The sequence below is a fragment of the Macaca mulatta genome, chromosome 2 (genome assembly GCF_049350105.2).
Source record: "Macaca mulatta isolate MMU2019108-1 chromosome 2, T2T-MMU8v2.0, whole genome shotgun sequence".
Classification (NCBI taxonomy): Eukaryota; Metazoa; Chordata; class Mammalia; order Primates; family Cercopithecidae; genus Macaca; species Macaca mulatta.
Genome location: NC_133407.1, coordinates 31,889,654 through 31,911,110, shown reverse-complemented (window position 1 = coordinate 31,911,110; position 21,457 = coordinate 31,889,654). Strand labels below are relative to the sequence as shown.

The 21,457-nt window shown below is 36.9% G+C and overlaps 1 protein-coding gene across 1 annotated transcript; it reads right to left on the bottom strand.

Moving 5' to 3' along the window:
- Positions 1-1,540: 1,540 nt before the first annotated feature.
- Positions 1,541-20,162, bottom strand: DAZL (deleted in azoospermia like). Its single transcript, XM_028843651.2, has 11 exons — positions 19,749-20,162; positions 12,941-13,087; positions 12,579-12,670; positions 12,002-12,053; positions 11,506-11,569; positions 11,279-11,418; positions 9,872-9,943; positions 9,099-9,149; positions 8,234-8,347; positions 6,810-6,908; positions 1,541-3,462 (listed from the first exon to the last, which is right to left on the bottom strand). Exons 1-11 carry the CDS (start codon positions 19,749-19,751, stop codon positions 3,409-3,411), a joined length of 888 nt encoding a protein of 295 aa, XP_028699484.1. The 5' UTR covers positions 19,752-20,162; the 3' UTR covers positions 1,541-3,408.
- Positions 20,163-21,457: the final 1,295 nt, after the last annotated feature.

Genomic DNA, 21,457 nt, shown 5'->3' with positions numbered 1-21,457 from the left:
TCTACTACCAAATGTACTATATACAGATGGAAAACTCAGTCTTTGATGGGTGGTGAGGAATTGCTCACAACCATCAGTTACACACAGAGAGACATACGACACATAATGTTGGGAAGGGCTAGATTACACAGTTATCAAAATATGTACAGGAGCAATCCTCATCTAGAAGTAGTGTTTCAGGGATTCCAAATGATCATACTCAACAGCTGGCCCTATTTGCAAGACTTGGTCAATGGAAAATACTGCTGCTTCTCTCTCCCTTATGTTTCCCCACCTTCTCTATTGCCATCTTTGTGAAAGCAGAGTGTCACGCTGTCTTATCGTTGCTGCTCTTTATTACCCTCAATTGACAGCAATGAAAGCAGGCAAGGCGATTAAGCAATGTGGCAGCCCATTGTTACCAGTTTACCTTTAAAGAGAGCCAAGAGAATTTTAGTGAAGAGGGGCCAGAGGTGCTTTACAACTAGAGGGAACTGCCGTGGTGTATTAATTTTTAAAAGTCAACGACTTCCTTGCAAGATGGGTACTATCAATTTTGAAGTTATTTTGAATTAAAGGTAATCTGATTTCAGAGAAAGAAAAAAACAACATGCAATATACTTATGGAGGTGATTCACCTTTTTAGAGTTGTTTGATTTTGCCATTAACTTGAACTTTTTACAAAAAAGTGCTGAATGGTATTTTTCAATTCTAAAGATTTGATTTTGTGTTAAGAATTTACTACTAAACCACAAACATGCTTGAGATAATAAGCTGATGTAAAGCAACTATCTTAAGGTATATGTAAGTCTAATTTTGGGGTCTGAAAATACTACAAGCTTACTCAGCTTGTGCTATAACCAAATATTCTGGGTAACAGATAGTATATATGTAACCATAGATATATGCATATATACACACACATATGTATACATATGTACACATATGCACATTTAAGAATTACTAATTTTTAGCCTATTAGACACTAAACATCACAATTTAATCTTTGGTGATGCAGAAAGCACTGGTATCCTGCAGAATCTTGGAGTCAAGTTTCTGGTTATGAATCAGTAAGCTTACTGATGAAATATAGTAGTGTCTGAGGGGAGAATTTCCTCCACTGGGCTCAGCTTATAGAACTGAGAGTACTAGAACTACAGCTAGAAGAGGTGGGAAGTATTGATTTTTTTTATTGCATCCATATGAAGTACATGCAATACAAAAAATTTAAGCTCTATTAAGCAACCGCAATATCCCTAAATAAAAGGTCTCGAGATTAGGCCTAAGGTGTACAGGAGACAAAATATTTCATAGGGTCCAAATTGAAAGGGACCTTAGCCGTGACATAGCAACAGTCAGATGTGTTCGTCAGCATTCCTACTCGGCACTGCTGTTCATGCATCTCTTAAATTTCTCTTTGTACCTGAATTTCTTTTATGAGCGAACTCTGCCAGATTAGTAAAATGAACGCTATACTTTCACATTTTAAGAATCTAAACCTTGTTACACAGTTCCCAACTCCCCACCATTTTAGATTATTACATCAGAAAGCCAAAAACACTTTTGAAGAAAAAAAGTTTATTTTTATTCATGTATGCAAAGACAGTATCAGCAATAGGTAGAAGCATATTTCTAAGTTTAGAGTTAATTTTCCATTTTGAAAGATTCAGGACTTCATCTCTTTTACCCTTATTCTTTTAAATGCTTCACTCTAACACACACAAAAATTTATTCCCTTACTTTTCCTTAAGGTCATATTGGAATAATTAGAATTAGCTCTTTAGAATATAGGTATCACTTATAGTAAGCTGGAGATTTAATCACAGAATGATACGTGTCAATGTTATAGCACCAAAAAAACTACAGTTAATTTTTGAATGGAAAAATTCAGGGTGCTTTCAATTTCTGAGGTGTAATAAAGCCCTCTTGGGAATTCTAAAGTTAAAAGACTCTTTTCTTCAGATTCAGAATGAAAATTTTGAGGAACTATAGACCCCAGTGGGTACTAATAATATGGCTCATAGTAACTACACATTAAGTTAGAGTCTCTACGTTTTAGGGAAGCCACTGAAAGAAGGGCCAGAAAGCCGCTTTAAACTCATGTCCGTGGCAGATCAAATGATACTGATACAACTATTTACCTTAGAAAGGTATTATATCCCATTGCTACCGTTCCAGGGTTTGGCCCTTGAACTGCTCTGCTCATACAGCTACTTCCATTCCTTACATCACCAGTTCTAGAAGCAAACCTTCTGAAAGACAAGTGACAAATGCTGGAAAAGAAAGACCGGGTAGAGCAAAAGGGCTCTGGTGCTCTAGCTGTTTGTCACAATGTAAAATGAAGACACCACCTAATCTAGAAACGACGTTAACTTTTAACTCTAGCACATTCTTGAGATGTACTTATTAAACAACTTTTGTGGTTTAGAAATACCAAAACTACCTACTTTGACTCTTCTGGACATATTTTACTTTACAAAAGGAAGTATAACAGACTAAATCTATTTATAGCAAGTAACTAATATTCCAATGTTTTTATAAAAACAATTCCTTTCAGATACTCTGATTAACCTCTAAGTGACATAAAAAAGTTGCAGCATTCTTTAATACCAATATTTTGCACAATTTGACAAACAGCCAAGTTCAGCATTTCAAAGAAAAAAGTTTTTACAAAAAAGACGAATGGTGACTCATTGAGAAGCTTATGTACCTAGTAAAGTTTAGTTTGTCTTGGATTCTTTAAAAAATTAGGCCTAGAATTTTAGTTATCCTAATTACTACCCTTATCAAATAGGATTTATATATGTGGATTCTAGATAAAAGATAAAATATTTTGAATAAACATGACCCACTGATTGGACTGTTTGCTTTGAATCTGTTTTACTGGGTTTAGATAAGAAGACTTCAATAAAGCTAACTATATATTGAGTTCCACTGATTAAAAATGCAGTTTTAAAAATTCTGCTTTTGTGGTAAATTTCTAGACAAATCATAAATGCAAAGCTCAATATTGTAAATACTGTACTGCTCACAGGTACTTGTTGGAGAAGTGAAATGCTTGTATTCAGACTATCAAAATTCTGACCTTTCAATATAGGGTTTTAAAAACTTTTTTTTGAAAATCAGTATTTGCTTTTAAATACTTAAAATGCTAATTTTTAAAAAATCCTTGCAGATAAATCTTAAAGTTTCTTTCAGTCTCAATTATTTTTTACTTTCAACTATATATTCAACACAGAACCAGTTTCTAAATAAACATCTAATGAAGAACAGTTTCAATTTAAGATAAAACTAGAGAGTCTAATAATACAACTTATACAGAAAGTTTGAGTATGATTTACCAAAATTCAGAATTTCTATAATAGTGGAAAACTTTTAGCTTAATATTCAAAACCAGCAACTTCCCATGAAACTACATAGCCAGGAGGATCAAACAGATTTAAGCATTGCCCGACTTCTTCTAAAGTGATGCACTCTTTTATCCTGGAAAAGATAGAAAGAGTCCTTTTACTTTACTGAAAACTTCTGATTACTACTATAGATCTGAAAGTTGTCAAAAACTTAAACCACTTGTTTTGGGTCTAAACATTAAAAATAATGAGAAAAAAGATTATCCTTTTTGGGAAGCATTCTTGAACACAGGGATAACATATGTACTGAGATGCCTAGTTTTATTAAACAGTTTAGTTAAAAAAGAAATCAATTTTAAAAAAAGAAATCCCAGTAAACTCAGAAATAACAGGACTTAGACTCAATATAATTTTATGTACTTCTTAATAATTTTGCAGTAATGTCCCAAAGACAGCTGGTAGAAAATGTAATTGTAAAAAATACTGCTTTCACTAACTGAACTGCATCTAATAGGAACCACAACTTGCGAACAGCTCTCCAATCTGAAATTTCATGTTAGGTTGAAAGATGTAAGTTTTGGCATTTAAAGACGTATCATTAACCTGTGAAGATGTATCATTCTTTAGAAAGGGAAGATAAATATTTAAAATACATGCAAAACTTTCTTATCACTCTATGTTGCCTACAGATGTGCAGACAGAAAAAAGTGAGAGGCCTTAAAAGGAGGAGTGGGACTGAGCAAATGAGTAATAACATAATAGTATTTTATTTTCTACAAAGGTAACTGTGCCCTTTTTCTAGGACTTCAGTTTCATTGTCATATAAATAAAAGTGGCTTCCGGAAGTTACCTAATCTGTCAAAAGAGTGATATCCTATTTAGCTTAAAATCTAGAAAACTGGTCACCAACATGTATCTTCAGAGATCATGCAGGAAACAAGATTATGAAGGGACTAGAGAATTAAGACAATGAAGAGTGGAATTAGCTATGGAAATAGTAAATACATTCAAAAATACCTCATGCATTCATATGCAATACAACAACACGCAGTCAATCAAAATAGGTCTAGATGTCAGACAACTGCAGGATGCCAACTTCTGATTCCTCTCCCAAACAAGCAGAAAACTCTGGGAGTTTAAAGGGAGTCTTTTTCTAACTCCAGGTGAGAACTCAAGTTTAAAAACTATTTTCTGGACTGGGCATGGTGGTTCACGCCTCTAACCCCAGCACTTTAGGAGGCTGAGGCAGGAGGATCACTTGAGCCCAGGATTTCAAGACCAGCCAGGGGCAATATAGTAAGATTCTGTCTCTTAAAAAAAAAAATCTTTTTAACTAGCAACTATGGTGGTGCATGTCTGTAGTCCTAACTATTTGGGAGGCTGAGGCAGAAGGATCCCTTGCGTGCAGGAGTTTTAGGCTGTAGTAAGCTGTGATTGTGACACTGCACTCCAGTCTAGGTGACTAAGTGAGGTCACCTCAAAAAAAAAAAAAGCACAAGACTACCTTCTGCTTTGAAAATCATTTAAGTACTACTGTAGACACCTATGTAATCACCAGAATTTTGGGCAAGGCAAGCTGACGTACAATTCCAGTTCCTTCTTTTCTAAATTATACTATCTATGTAGAATGAAGCAACTAGAGAACAAATGTCAACCTGAAGTATGTTTACTCCCTGTTGCGAAGATGTTAAGAACTTAATTCTGCAATATGGGCTCTACTCTTCTACATTATACAGGAGATCCGTAATATAACCCTTTAAAAAAAGCTTAAGCTTCATCCTATATCCATTCACAGATGGAAAAAAAAGCTGGTCTACTTTCTGTTTTAAGACACAAAGTGATGGTTAAACATTTCCTTTTGAAAGTAAAGTGTGTAGCCAGTTTTGACAAATTCTGGCAGTTCCACTAAAGGTTAAACATGACTTAGCAATTCCATTCCGAAGTATATACGCAAGAGAAATAAGAACATATGTTTACATAGTAACTTGTTCATGAATGTTCACAGCATTATTTCTAATAGTTAAAAAGAGGAAATAATCCAAATGTCTTTAACAGATGAACAGAATGAGGTAATAGCCATAAATAAAAAGAAATGAAGTTCTGATGCCTGCTAGAATACTGATGAACCTTGAAAACATTATATGTTGAGTGAAAAAAGCCAGTCACAAAAGGCCACATTATGTATGATTCCATATACACGAAATGTCCAGGACAGGAAAATCCTTAAAGAAAGTAAATTAGTGGTTGCCTAGGGCTGCACAGGATGGGGGAAAATGGCAGGTGACTGCTAAGGTAGGGGGGTGATTTTTGGGGTGATTTAGTATTCTAACATTGATTGTGGTCATGGTTACACAACTTTGAATACATCAAAAAAACAGTGAAATGCAAACTTTAAATAGGTAAATTGTATTACTGGTATTTCAATTATATATTTCAATAAACCTATTATTTAAAAAACACCTTCCCTTTACTAACCATAGTATTTCTCTCCCATTGGACTGACCAAATTAGTTATTTTTCCTATTCATAGACTTAGAACTACAGGGACCCAGAAACCTTTAGTCCTGTACCTTCTCATTTTAGACTTGTAAAAACTGAAGTCTTAATAAGATTTATCTATACAACATGGATAGAAGGCAGGATCAGAAATCAGATCTTTCTGGAATTCAACTACCCACATTCTCTTCCACTTCACCAACTGTTTCAATCAACCTCCACTTCTTTCCATTCAACACTTTACTGCTTCACTTTACCCCTTTTCTCCCTTCACACTGTTCAAGTATATCTTCTGAGTAAACAATTTCTTTTCTTCTCTTTAATCCAATATGCATGTATTTTTTTATTTTTTATTTTTTTGAGACAAAGTCTCACTCTGTCGCCCAGGGTCTCACTCTGTTGCCCAGGCTGGAGTACAGTGGCACAATCATGGCTCAATGCAGACTCAACTTCCCAGGCTCAAGCAATCCTCCTACCTCAGCCTCCTCTGGAGTAGTTGGGACTACAGGTATGCAACACCACAACTGGCTAATTTTTGTATTTTTTGTAGATACGGGGTTTTGCCATGTTGCCCAGGGTGGTCTCGAACTCCTGAGCTCAAGCAATCCACCCACCTCAGCCCCCAAAAGTGCTGGCATTACAGGCGTGAGCCACTGCACCCAGCCAAGATCTGCTTTCTGTATCTAAAATTTTCTTTTACTATTTGGTCAAGCCAGTAAACTAACTCTCTTCTCTGGTAAACCCTTTCAATTGCAAATTTCTGCTGAAGGATTCTTCCCTAAAGGTAACTACATTATATCAGGGTTCGAGTGCAGAAAATACACTGCCAGGTAAAACCCACTCTGGTTTACTGTGTTATAGTCAAATGCCAACAGTTCAATTAAACGCTCTTAAGAAATCTCAAAATACGTATACCACAAGGAAAACAAGTACTTTAAATCTAACAAGTGTGCTTTTAAATTATGCATACTGTTCTTTTCATACCTTGAAGTAGTCATCTTGAGTAACAACAGTGTTTCTCAGTCTGTTCTCTGGATTAAACAGACAAGATACCACCGTTTGTATGCTTCGGTCCACAGATTTCTGAAACACAGAAGTTTTCAGTAATGTAAAGACGATTCTCTTTCACTCACTCTGAATAAGGTTTTTTTTTTTTTTTTTTGATGGTTTAATGAACATATTACTTTATTTCTAAAGAAATGCAAAAATGCTAAAAGAGGCTGGGAGTGGTGGCTCATGCCTGTAATCCCAGCACTCTGGGAGGCCAACACAGGAGAATCACCTGAGGTCAGGAGTTCAAGATCAGCCTAACATGGCAAAACCCCATCTCTACTAAAAAAAAAATACAAAAATTAACTGGGTGTGGTGGCAGGCGCCTGTAATCCCAGCTACTCAGGAGGCTGAGGCAGGAAGAATTGCTTGAACCCAGGAGGCGGAAGTTGCAGTGAGCCAAGATCACACCACTGCACTCCAGCCTGGGAAAAACAGCGAGACTATGTCTCGCAAAAAAAAAAAAAGAAAAAAAGAAAAAAAAGGAATTCATAAAAATGTGATTCATAATTCTTACCACGTATCACTCAGTATGCAAGTTTTCTGACAATCAAAGATTTTAGAACCTCAGTGACAGAATACTGGTTTAAAAAGCTGAATTTGTTAAATCCCTAAGTGAACTCCAATGTTTCAAGAAAAAATACTAAGGAGAAAACCTGACAATTATACTGTAAGCTATTTTAATATTTATTTGCATTTTAAAATGGAGTATCAAATCAAGGAATTCACACTCCAACGGGACTTCTTCGAGTGTTATACATATTACCAGCACATCAAGTACTTCCACACTCCCACTCATTTACATATATGATTCAAGAGTGATAGTATTATAGAAATTTGCTCTAATGATAAAAAGAAACAACCCTGCCTAATTCAATATTTGAATAATTACTACTAACTTCACCACTGTTGGGAACTACTACCATATAACGTTATATAGAGAATGCCACAAGTAATGTGTTTCACTGTTTAAGTAAATATCAAAACTGTCGTAAAAGAAGAGGTATATATAATTCGTACTAATTCCTCTTTTGAAGAGTAGAATTCTTGAGGAAACCCTCCCATAACATTATGCCAAATCATATTAATATAACATTTATTGAAGTATGGTTTTTAAAAATTAGTGGAACTGGAATATAGAAAAGGACTGCTGAATCAGAAATTTTATGTATACACTGAAAATTTGGGGTATCTGAAATTTCACCCACTTTTAACTGCTGAATAATAGTCAATTATTTAAGCTCTATAATTTATGGCTCCCATTTAAATTCTGGCAAAAATGCTTGCTTCTCAAAAAACCATTATTAAAACTAGAAAAAATAAATATGAAATATATATAAACAAAATTCGATGTTTGCCTTTTGTGGGCCATTTCCAGAGGGTGGAGTAGCTTCATGAACTGAGCATTCATTTGGCACAACTTCAGCTCCTGGATCAACTTCATTACAGTGGTAGTTAACAGCTGAATAAGCCTATATTTAAAATAATGAAAGTGTAATTAAACAGATATACAGATATGTTTAAAAGCCACTTATTCTTCAAAAAGGTGAGCTGGTATCCAAAGTTTCAATGTAGGTTGTGTTAAAAATCAATTACATTATTTCAGAAACTTTGTTTTAAATGAACAGTTGAAATACAGTAAGGCAGTCTTCTGTTTTAAAATGTCTTCTAGGTATCAAGATAATCAGAAGTACAAGGACTCTAAGAAACTAATGTAGCAAGGAAGTGTTTGAGAATGTTAACACTTACTGTATCCTTCAAATCTCCAATCCTGATGAAAGACAGCAGCTTGGGTGTTTTAGACGTAATACTCGTTTTATTCCTATTCTTATTTAACAGTAATTAACAGCAAAATATTTCTGTTCCTCTTCAACAATTTTTTTTATGGCTGGTAAAGCCAGAGGCAGATTCTAGGCAGATACATGCTAATTCTAAATCCACATTAATACTATCTTTCTTGAATTACATAGTCTATCAACAAGTAACTGAACACTTATCATTATCTAGACCAGTCATTGCTTAAGCACACAAAAACCTGAGAGAAAAAGGCACTGCTGCTCCCATGGGAGTTTCTAATTGGGTTAAAAAGTAACAAAATGTAACACATTAATATAAAGAACTATTTAAAAATATAGGCATATATGACATGGGAAAAAATCAAGAAATATAAACAAAAAAATAAAATAAAGAACAGGAATTATATGTTTCGGTAATTCACTTTACCGGAGGTACAACATAGCTCCTTTGCTCCCCAACAGGCCACTGTGGCGGCATCTTAAAAAAAAAAAAAAGGAAATAAAAATTATTCAAATATTCCTACACATTTTCAAAAACACATGAGAAAACAATATTGAAGTACTTTTCATGCTGGCTCCTTTGTTGTTATAGGAAACAGAATGGAAAAAAAGAAGTATTTTATGTTTCTAATCCCTGATGTTCTTGTTGTTACTTCTATATGTAAAACCTCACCTTTTCCCTAATTTTCGGGAGTTGGTGTTGTGGAAATCTCAGAGATATTAGTTGCTTGAATTTATTACCATAGATATGATTATGGGTTATATATACAGTCATATCTATGTAAAGAGACTCAGAACTATTACTGTGAAGCAGCCAGCTAAAATAGAAATAGAATTTGAATTATGTGCTCTAAGAATTGGATAATTTATTTCACTCTAGCTCCCTAAAAAATTGATGAAAGTCAGTCTGGCTGTTTCAGCTATTTGACAGCAAAAATGAAAAAATACATGCTGAAATACAGAAGGGGACACCGAATCTCATAAAACTGTTGTAAAGTTACTGCTAAGTATATTCCTGTCAAAATATTATTCCATTACTTCTAAATAATACAGAGGTCTTAATTCTAGACTAATTTTTTTCTTAAATTTTAGGTACATTTCACTAGTTTAAAATGACAAACTATTCAGGCAATTTGTATAAACAAGTTAAAGGCCTCAACAAAATCTGAAAGTAAATCATTTTACTCCCTCCTAAATTACCTGATAATTATATACAGGCAACTGATATCCAGTGATGACCTGAACGGGTGAATTTGGGTAAGTAGGATATGCCTGAAAATAAAGTTTACAGAAAGAATGAATAAGATAAAACTTTTTTTAAAATTAGAAAGAAATATTATTCCCAACGTAACAAAAATATGAAAACTTTTAAAATATTATTTTTCCATATACAATAATGCAGAATTCTAAATGACTGACTGACTTTATGAAGAAAGAAATATTATCTGTCAAGTGTTACCCTTTGGGTGGGGAGGGGGAACAAATGACAAAAGAAGTGACTATTTCACCAGGCAAAGTTTATCTTATTTATACCGTGTATAATCCCACCCAGATGTTATTTCTTACACTGATGATAAGGCTCTATTAAGACAGATTTCAATGCAAGTTAAATTAATACATTTGCTATTTCTTTGTCAAAATACTTCTAGACAGTTTTGTATTTGACAATATTATAGGGTAATATGTAGTCCTCCTACAGATGTTATGGCTTTTTCTGTACTTAATTTCGAAAACCTAAGAGCTGTATATAATCCAAAACTGGACGAGACAGTATAATGTCTTATATTTTTCAATAAATAGTTATTGATTGAAAACATATAGGTGGCAGCATACATGAATACACCCAGATTCAGTAATGGCTCACAGTAAATGTTAGAAACAAATAGGGCTTTTTTTTTCTAGCCATTGTTCACAGAAGGAGAAAGAAGAAAAGGTATACCCTACACATTTCAAGTACACGGAAAATGTCAATGAATAAGAGCCACTGAAAAACTATCTATTATTTTCCAGCAAAGAAAATGTCTTTTAAACTAAGACATAAGTAACATGAACTAAGAAGAAAATAAATGTTATTTATCATCAATGAGTGATAGCATGTCAAATCCTACTTTAAATATCAAAGTAACCAGGATCAGAGAAATTATATGCCAGAAACTCACAGGATTTATCCAGTAAAACACATCAGAAATCTACCCATTCCAGAACCAGAATATATCCAGAAGTCAGCAATTTATATGAGGTGGCATCCGGAAACCATTGCAAATAAAAGAATAGCTAGATGATTTGCTAACCTTAGAGAAAAATAAAGTAGACAGACACATAACGAGAGCTGCTTTCAAATACTTCAGAAACTAGCTACATGGGGGGAAAAAGGAAGAGATTTCTTCATGTGTCTACAGAGGTCATTTCTAAGATAAAGACAAAGTATACAGCAGATCTTTAGCTCATATCAAGAACAACACTAAGAAATTTCTAACAAAATAAATTTCCCATTACTCAAAGTATTCAAACAGGGATGCTATTACCACTTATATGGAAACTGGATATAATTCCAGAGGGTACAATGACTACAATAAACAAGAGAATAGGAACATAAGCAATTCTTACCTGAACATACTGAGTTATAGGATTCATTGTGGTTGGGGGCTGCATGTAAGTTTCAGTGTTTGGATTAGTCCAGACATTCTGAAACTGTGGTGGAGGAGGATGATTAAAAACCAAAGGACGTGGCTGCACATGATAAGCACCTTTTTAAAAAGCAAAAATAAAAAGTCTATTTTTAGTTCTTAGAAAAGCTACATGTGTCAACAAGAACAATTTCTCTTTGTACTCACATAAATTTTGTTTCCTGATTGCAGGGCCCAGCTTCAGCTTTTTACCATGGAAATTTATCTGTGACTGAAAATAAAACAGTAACAAAACTAGAATCAATTTTCAAGTCTTTACTTCCAAGACTTGGGTGAACACCTAAAGTCTTCTAAAGTTCCTATTATCATAGAAGATCAGTGATAACTACACACCAAATTAAAATCTGTCATCATGAAGCTACCTCCCTTACTTCTCTATCAGTGTCAAGAGGCATCAAGTGAAAGTTGATCAAAAACTTTTCATCACCCTGCCCTGTCTCCAACCCTTCCCATCTGTAGTTCATGAAGCTAGGTGCCCAGTCAAAAATAAACAGGTTCTAACATATCATGTGAGATTCCTCTAAGTTTGGATTTTAAACAGAAAGTGTATCTTCTTCCAAATTTTATACAAGACTGAGTATATCACTCAACACTAAACACTGTATCAATAAAACAAATGATATTTTTCTATTAGATTACTTACTTCTACTATCTTCTGCACATCCACGTCATTAAAAAATGAAACAAATCCATAGCTATAAAGGCAGATAAATGAAGTATAAAATCACCATCATACAGTACATGGTTCAGAACTTCAACAATATACAGAAGTGATGACTAAAAGATGAATAATATACTACGGTATTTGTTAAGATGTACATGATAGATCCTCTACAAATACTGCTTTTTCTTAATCTGAACTATGTCAAAATGTGCTAAGATTAGTGTGAAAACTTTATTGATTGACAAGTAATTCGTATCTGTGAACCTGAATTTAACTTACTAAGACAAGGTGGTTAAAATTTAAGATACCGTGCAATGTATGAAGAAAACAATTCTTTGAGAAAACTGATTTCATTTGTATGAAATGAAGACTGAAGATATTAAAAAACAAACAGAAAAATGATTAAAGAACTGGCAGTAAACTTTTATCCTCTACATGAAAGAAATTAACACAGCAACAAATTTCATTTATGTAAGCATCAGAATACCAGTTTTGAAGTCTTCTCTGATACTCTATACGTGGCTAGAGTTCAGATATTTTTGCTAAAATTACTCACCCTTTGGACACACCAGTTCGATCAGTGATTATCTTCACTTCTTTCACTGAACCATATCTAGCAAAGAAGCTTCTAATCTCAGTCTCATCCATCTATGGAAAAGAATTGAACTTCAAGAGTAAAAACTCAGCATTCAAAAATTTCAATTTTATTAAAAAGTTTGATGATATGAAAATTTCTCCCCCTTTTGTCCCCAAATGACCAGTAGCTCTTTGTCAAAGATATTTTTAGTAGCTATGGGACAAACATAAAACCAATTCTAAACCTCCAAGAAGTACAAAAAAACCTTAAGTTTGTAACAGGGCCCAAATCCCATTATTCATAATGTATTGTAACATAAAAATGAGGTACGAATACAATACCCTAACATCAATTCCTCCAACAAAAACAGTGTTTGGCATGATTTTGCCTTCTGGTAAAACATAGCCTTGGCTGGCTGCAGCTGATGAGGACTGGGTGCTGGCTTCTCTGGAGATGGTTGAGTTTGGAGTTTCAGGATTTGCAGCAGACTGTAATTTGGAAAGTAGACATCATAATTACATATACAGGAAAAACCCATACATAATGTGAAATATAACTTTTGTTTTCTAAGTATAAAGTATTTTATATAAATTACTTTCATTTGTAAGTTAGTTCAGGCTCAGGATTTAAACTCATCAGAGTAGATTAGCATTGAATTTTAACAAAAGGATATAGTGCTTTCTTTTTTTTTTTGAGACAGAGTCTCATCCTTGTCACCCAGCCTGGAGTGCAATGGCGTGATCTCGGCTCACTGCAACCTCCACCTCCCGGGTTCAAGCGATTCTCTTGCCTCAGCCTCCCGAGTAACTGGGATTACCAGCGCCTGACAACACACCCGGCTAATTTCATATCTTTAGTAGAGATGGGGTTTCTCCACGTTGGCCAGGCTGGTCTCCAACTCACGACCTCAGGTGATCCACCCGACTTGGCCACCCGAAGTGCTGGAATTACAGGCATGAGCCACGGCGCCCAACCAGGATACAGTACTTTCTTAAACCCAGTACTGCTCATTACCAAGTCTTGTACAATGCTGTGGAAGAATACTTAGTTATTTGTGAAAATACTATGTGAATTAGTTTTAAAAAATCTCAAAATCAGAAAGTTCAGATTTGTAAAAATTAACATTAAAATCATCCTGTTCTATATTCATAAACAACTTTTCATTTTACTGAGTGCACTAATAAAAAGGATGACAAATCTTAAAAAAAAAACTCTAAAAAGCCACAGCAAAAAGAAAATAAGCCTCAAAGTTTTAAACCAATTTGTCTTGCTTCGCCTTTTTCACCAAAATAACATGAATTTTTACAATTTTAACACTCCCTGTGTTAGCATGCCTGCTTTACTTTAGGAACGGATCATGGAAACATTATTTGCTCACATGTCATAGCTCCTTCTAAAAAAAGGGTTATAATCCTCATCCCTAATGCTAGGGTGTTCAAAGCATCTTTTGAAATAACATTTTTCTTCCTGAGTAACACCAAATCAGTCCCACTGATAATTCTAATTTTCACAGTAGGCAGATATAAATGATACCATCTTTATTTTCAGATAAAGAAACACATACATATAACTCATTATTTTTCTGGATTTTGATCTGAACTGTCTTTATTCTTTCCGCTGTAGACTCTAAGGCTAATGTAAAATTTTCTCAAGTAGAATTTGTAAGTAATATGTATGTCGGAGAAGCAATATAGCATAGTGGAACAAAAATTAATTTAGTCAGGAGAACTAGGTTTATGTCCCTTACAGGTAAGTGGTTATAGGCCACTTACTTGCCAGCTGTGTATCTCTGGGCAAATTGCTTTGAGAATGAAATGAGATAACATCTGTGAATTCATTTCGTAAAGTATAAAGTGGTATGCCAATGTAAGTTAGTATCCTGTTATTTAAATTTATTTTCAGTAGATTTTTTTTTCAAGTTTCTTTTTTGGCTTTACTATTTTAGCTGACTTATTTTGAAGATACTTTTAATTAAGAACTAATTGAAACATCAGGAAACTATGAATCATTATTAATTTAAAAATCATTGGTGAAGTGCCCGTTGACTACAAAAGGTAACTACAAAAGGCTGCAAAAGAGAAAGCTATTCCACACATACCTGTTTGAAAGAAAACAAAAGACAAAAGAGCGCAACTGTATATCTTTTTGAAAGGCACAGTAATTTTATACGAATTAGTAAGAAAGTAGACTTCCTGCTTTGTTAATTAGACGCTAGAAGTTACTGATTCTACACAGCTTTACTAGAGATGAAATCTAAGTTGTCAAATCAATTAAAGCTGAGTTTACTGCTTTTCTCTATTTGCGCTTATACTTGCTATTTTGGGTTTGTAACTAAGTAATTCCCAATTCTTTCCTTTAATAGTGGTATTTCGTGACAATGATGTGGAAGAAAAATTTAAAAACTATTTCTGAAGTTTTTCCTTTCTAAAAATGTCTTACGTTATCGTTTTTCTAAATGACATTAAGCTGCATATCTTGAACTATAAGGAACTTGATGAGATTTCCCCTCCCTATAGACAATTCACCAATCCCTTCTCAGCTCATTCAGAAATCCCAAACAGAATAAAACAAAACAAAATAAATTCTGAAATTCTTGTAGTTTCTTTTCTCCTTTTCAATTCCCCCTTGATTTGTGGATGAACTTTGGATATATATATTTTTTATAAACAAGCTATATATACAGTATTGTCTCTGCACCATAGTTTGGATGTATTTTAATCTAGAAGTGTAACATCTGGCAGAAAACTGTCAGATTATAAGAAGTTATGATAATGCACTGATTCTCAACTGGGGAAGATTTTTGAGCCCCGGGGCATTTAACAATGTTGAGAGATTGGCTGTCACACCTGAGGTGTATTCCTGGCATCTGACGGGCTGAAGGCCAGGGATACTACTGCACATCCTACAATGCAAAGACAGCTTCCTACAACAAGGAATTATTTGGTCCAAAATTTGAATAGGGTGTGGTTAAGAAACCTTGTGACAGTGCCACAAGAATTGAGGAGGAAAATTATTGTTTGGGAAGGACCTGATTTCCATTGTTCAGTAAAGTAAGTCTTTTCAGGACCTCAGTTTCCTTGCTTGAAAATGAATGGTTGGAAAAGATCTCTGGTGTCTAATTCTCATACTCGATACAAGAGTAAAACGGATACTTGGAGACGACAGTAGTTTGATAAAGAGGAAAAGAGGCATTTGACATTATAGGAAGTCTGACTTTGGCTTGGATCTTACAAACTGGCTGCCTGCTTAACTGGAATCGTAAATACAAAATTCATTGAATCATTTTAACAGTGTAATAACATCTTAAATTAAGGAGACATCATCATGTCCTAGTCCTCAGCCAGCAGGTGGCGCTCAAAGCTAACAAAGTAAGCAATGTACTTCATTTTTACCATGGCTTGATTAGCAGGGATTGTTAAATTCCTACTGTATTTACACATAATTAAAGTGTATATATAAAAATCCACAATCAATAGACAACGTTTGGTGAAACTATGGCCAAAAATATAAATGAATGCTTAGGATAAGCAAAAGCTTAATTTTAAAGAAAATACCATCGTAACTGTCAATAGCATCCTGAAAACAAACTGCATTAAAGAAGTAATTTTCTTAATCATACCTTCAAGTGAGTTGGTGAATTGTGAAATGAGAAATGCTGGAACAGTTAACAGGGGTGAGCTTCAAGACCATCATATACACAACTGTCATTGTTATTTATAGCAAACACATTCCTTGTTATATTTGGACAACCAAGTGACAAAGACAGCTAAAAACTGGAAAAAATTATTTAAACTCCTGGGATGTCAGCTTCTTTGACTGTATTATCTAATTCAATTACTATGTGAACATGTAAGCAAATTGAGATTTATATAAACTGACCAGGAAAAAGGCTATAATTTGTAGTTATCAAAGTTACATTCTCACCAATAGAAAGAAGAGAATAAACAGAATGCTAAAATTAAGAAAATATGACATGAAAATCAGAATCAAAACTTTAAGTAAATCCAAGAGAAGAGTCTTGGGGAGCTGGAGGTGGGAAGGATGAAATTCAAGCAATAAACAATCCTGGCAAAACTAAGCAAGGAAAAGCAAGAAAGCAAAAAGATATATGAAACCTGAGAAATGGGTTATGACCACAGATTATAAAACAATGCTATGCATAAACTCTATAGGAATAAATTTGGAAATCAACGACGTGATAAACTTGTAGAGAAATTTAAATGTTTACAAAACAATCTTGAGAAAGAACACCCAATGATACCTGGCTCAGTTTCCCTGGGAATTCTTTCAACTTGTAAAGAAATAGATAACTTGGGTATTTGTGTGTGTGTCAGAGAGAGGTGCACACACACACCAGACACCGGAAATAAAGATAGAAGACAGAAGAAGAGATTAAGAAATTCAAACACTTTTCTTCAATTTTCAAAGAGGAAAAAAATATTTCTCAACGCATTTTACAAAGCTAACAGCATATAAGTAACAAAGCCTCATCAAGATGAGCCATCCCTGCCCTCAGCACAAATGCAAAATTCCAGCAGTATATATAGTTTACACTGGGAATGCAAGAATATTTCATAGGATATTGTTACTTTAATTCGTCATTGAAAAAGCATTTGATAAAATACAGAATTCATTTTAAAATTATTTAAAAATCCAAGTAAAACAGAAATAGAGGTATCTTATTTTCTATCAATCTAATTTTGCCCTATCATTAAGCTTAAAGTGAAATACTAGAGTCATCTCCATTGAAATTAGGAATAAGGGCACCTCCTTATTAATACTACATATTTTTTCCACTACGTATGACAAAGGTGAACATTAATACAGTTTTTATGAATAAATACAAAATTAAAAAGGAAATTTAAAAAGCTAATGATCAATGATCAACTTCATCGATGATTTCAAAAAGTGCACATCAACATAGTAAAGTATTTTCCAGCTCTTAGGTTGACGATTTAAAAAAATCCTAATACCTTTCATCGGGAAAGGTGTGAAAAAGAGATCACTGTCCACACCATCAGTGGGAAAATACTGATACATGCTTTACCAAGAGTAGCTTGGAAAAGGTGTATCATTGTTTGATAGGCGGGGATACTCATCACTATACTAATGAGGGGAGTAACTTAAAATTGTTACCAAAGGGGCAAAACGCTTTCACCCAGCAATTCCACTTACAGCAATTCATCTCAAGGAATTAATAATACAAGCGTGCCAAGATATTTACACAAGGATATTCATAGCATTTTTTTTTTCCCCAGACTGAGCCTCCCCTCTTTGTTCCCTAGGCTGGAGTGCAGTGGCACGATCTTAGCTCACTGCAACCCGCCTCCCAGGTTCAAGTGATTCTTCTGCCTCAGTCTCCCAAGTAGCTGGGATTACAAGTGTGCACCACCACGCCCAGCTGATCTTTTTTAGTAGAGACGGGGTTTCACCATGTTAGCCAAGCTGGTCTCGAACTCCTGACCTCAAGTGATCCACCCGCCTCAGCTTCCTAAAGAGATCACAGGCGTGAGCCACTGCGCCCAGCCCGATAGTATTAATACTGAAAAAGTATTCATCATAATGGAATTCGGTAAAATGATGGTATAATTTTAAACATATATTGAAAATTAAAATTATCTTCAGAATAATGCCCACATCAATTGAAAGATGCAAGTTGTAAAATACTATTATGCAGCACGGTGTAACTCTTGCAAAAGTTGGCCCATTTATATGCAATATAAGCATAAAAATAATCTGGAAGGGCATACATGTATCAAAATTTAACGGCTATAAGTGTCAGGATTAAGACAGATTGCTATTTTCTTACAGTGATTGTTTTCAAATGAGTAAATAGGCTAATTTCATAATCAGAAAAAAATCCAATGTAACTATTAGGATTCCTTTATCTCTAAAAATGAAAAGTATTATAATAAATAATTACTTATAACTCAAGGTAATTAATTTTTATTAGCACGGATAACTACATGTTGTACAATTACACATAATCTATTTTTATTTTAATGTTTATACGTGGTAATAAAAACTGTGTATAAATTTCCTCCCTTTATCTCTAAAAATGAAGAGACTGAGAATTATCAATGCAGACACACATAGCATGTAATACTCGCGTTCGTGACTCAGTGGTTGGTCACCGTGTTCAGAGCCGCATCTTGTGGTGGCGCTGAACCAACGCTAGGCATTTACCAAACTCACAGAAACGCACACCCAACACTATCTACCAAATGGACATTTTTCAAAGGTTCCTGTTTATCGAGAGGGAAAAAAAACTGTGCCCAGAGTTCAAAAATTCTAAAATTCTCAATGGTAACTACTGAAACCGACCTCGTGCCACAAAGATGGCGTCAGGCGAGCTTTTGTGCCTGTCGCCGCCGCACGAGGGAGCTGCCATCAGCAAGTCCCCAGCAGCTGACAGGTGAGAGGAGACCAGAAGCACTTCCGGCCCAGCCCCCCTTAGCTAGCGGGCCCTGCCTTCAGGACGCCTCACACACCCCACGCTAAGGCCCCCACAAACCCCACCCCGTACAGAGACCGGGAGGGAACAACTTCCTAAGGAACCTCCGACACTCCGAGTCTAAGGAGGCAAGTCCCTCAGCAGGCCCGCCTGCCGCCATCTTACAGAGCCATGGGGAGAGCGCCAGAAGTGAGGCTGGCAGGGCAGGGCCGCGTGGGGGAGGGGCGGGGCGCGTGGGAGTGGGGGAGGGGCGGGGCGCGTGGGAGTGGGGGAGGGGAGGGGCGCGTCGGAGTGGGGGAGGGGAGAGGCGCGTAGGAGTGGGGGAGGGGTGGGGGCGGTAGGGGGTGGGGTGGGGAACCCGCACCCCAAACCTCTGCCAGCAGAGAACCCGGGGTGGGAAATGGGTGCCTCAAGAAGGCCACGGCCCTTGCACGTGGCCGGCGAGGCAGCGCGTCCTCGGGGCCCACCCCCACCTTGCCACCCTCGGCGTCCCGCGCCGGCCTCTGTGTGTAGGCCCCGCCACTGCCAGGCCGCCTCCCCCAACCCTGTGGGCCATGGCTCGTGGTGCGTCCAGGCAGGTGCCCCCCAAACAGGAAAGCCGAGGGTGACTTCACTTTCCGCCCCCACAGAGCCGGGTTTCACCCACCAGTGAGGACTCTGCTGGCCTTGGCCCTCGGGCCTCTCCCTCAACTCACCATGATGGCGGCAGGCAGCAGTTCCCGACCGGCTCGAGGAGGAGCAGAGGGTGTGCTTGGCGCACCACTTCTGGGGCTGTTGTGAGGTCCGCTGGAACCCGCTGCGCGGCTTCGAGTGGTCAAAGGAGCCAAAGGCGAAAGGAAAAGGAAAACCAAGGGCGGGTGACAAGGCTGACGAGCCCCGAAATGTGGACAGTCAGCCTAAGGAGCGCAGGCGGACTGAGGCGTGGCCCGCCGGGCTTGAGGAGGTGGCTCCTGCGCCGGGTATCGGGGCGCGTGGTATCGGCCTCAGCCAATGGGTGGCAGTGCCCCCGCCCCCTGCGTGGGGGGGCTGCGGGGGACGACGGCGCCCACGCGGCGGGTGCGTAGGGTACGCAGGGTACGCAGCGCACGCAGCGCGTGTGCGCAGGTCCCGTGACTCAGTTCCAGGCAGGTGCCGCCCTCACACGGACACAGACACACACACATAACCCCCAAAACACCGTTGAAATAAGACTGCATACTGAAATCTATGGTATAGTTTACAGAAATGAGACTAATGTGTCTAGGCTGTAGTTTCAAAATGGCTTCTCGAAGGCACAGGGTTAGCGCAATCACTGTTAGCTTTACACTCACCCCAAAATCTTTTTAAATGCCTACATAAATAAATCGAAGCAAGTCTGGAAAACGGAAGGAGGCATCAACAGGCCAAAAACTTGGACTCTTTTCATCAAGTTTGAGATAGAAGGGGTTGGATGGGAGGAAATGCCAGTTTGACATTCAGGATGTTTGTTCTTTCAAGAAATAGTTACTGAGTGCCTGTAATTACCAGGTACTGCAGATGCAGGAGTGAACAGAATAAAGAATATGTTTTTGCTCAGGGATCTTACATTTTAATGGGAGAATTCACCTTCTAGGCCTTACAGGAAGGCGCTAGGCCTGCCTAGAGAATTCTAGAACATTCTCAAAGTCAGAGCAAGGGCCTAGAGCAGGATGAGCTGTGGGCCAGGTGGTGGAGCCAATCACGAAACTTTGGGAACCACTCCAGCACCTTGGTTATACACACAGGGCTAAGTGGCTATGACCTTTATCCGCAAACTTCACTTACGTACTGACGGAAAGCATTGAAATGTTACTTTTTGAGCTGGCAAACGGTGGACTTCTATAGCGTGAGAAGTGTCTCATTACTAACACCTAGTAATGCGGGATAAAAAAAAGTAACGTTTTATTTTAAATATGCAGCTAAACCCATAAGAAAAGAAGGGAAATTCGAAGTACTAAAAATAAACTGAAAACCAGAGCAATTACTTACTCAACTGATTCTTCTCCTGCCCAGGATATGGGGGCTGGGCTGTAGGGTAGCCAGTCGTACTAGTTTGCCCAGGACTTAACATGGTTTTAGCACTGAGAAATTCCTATGTCCCTAAGGAAACCAGAAGGGTTGGTCATCCTAGTTGTGGGCAAAGGGTTATTACTCTCTCTAACCTGAGGTCTGGATGTTTAGTGGTAGGTGGTAAGGGCTCACGGTGGGAGCTGGAACTGAGTACTCTGCCAAACGCCATTGTCCCTAAAATCCTTAGGAAAAGGATGGAGTAGGGAAAATGTATAACACCCATGGCGAGCAGATAGGAAGCTTGTCCCATATCTGGGTGAAGAATATACATATTTAACGCTGATTAAATTTTGAAACCCTAGACCTGCATTTCATCAAAGCTTGGAGTTTAAATCCA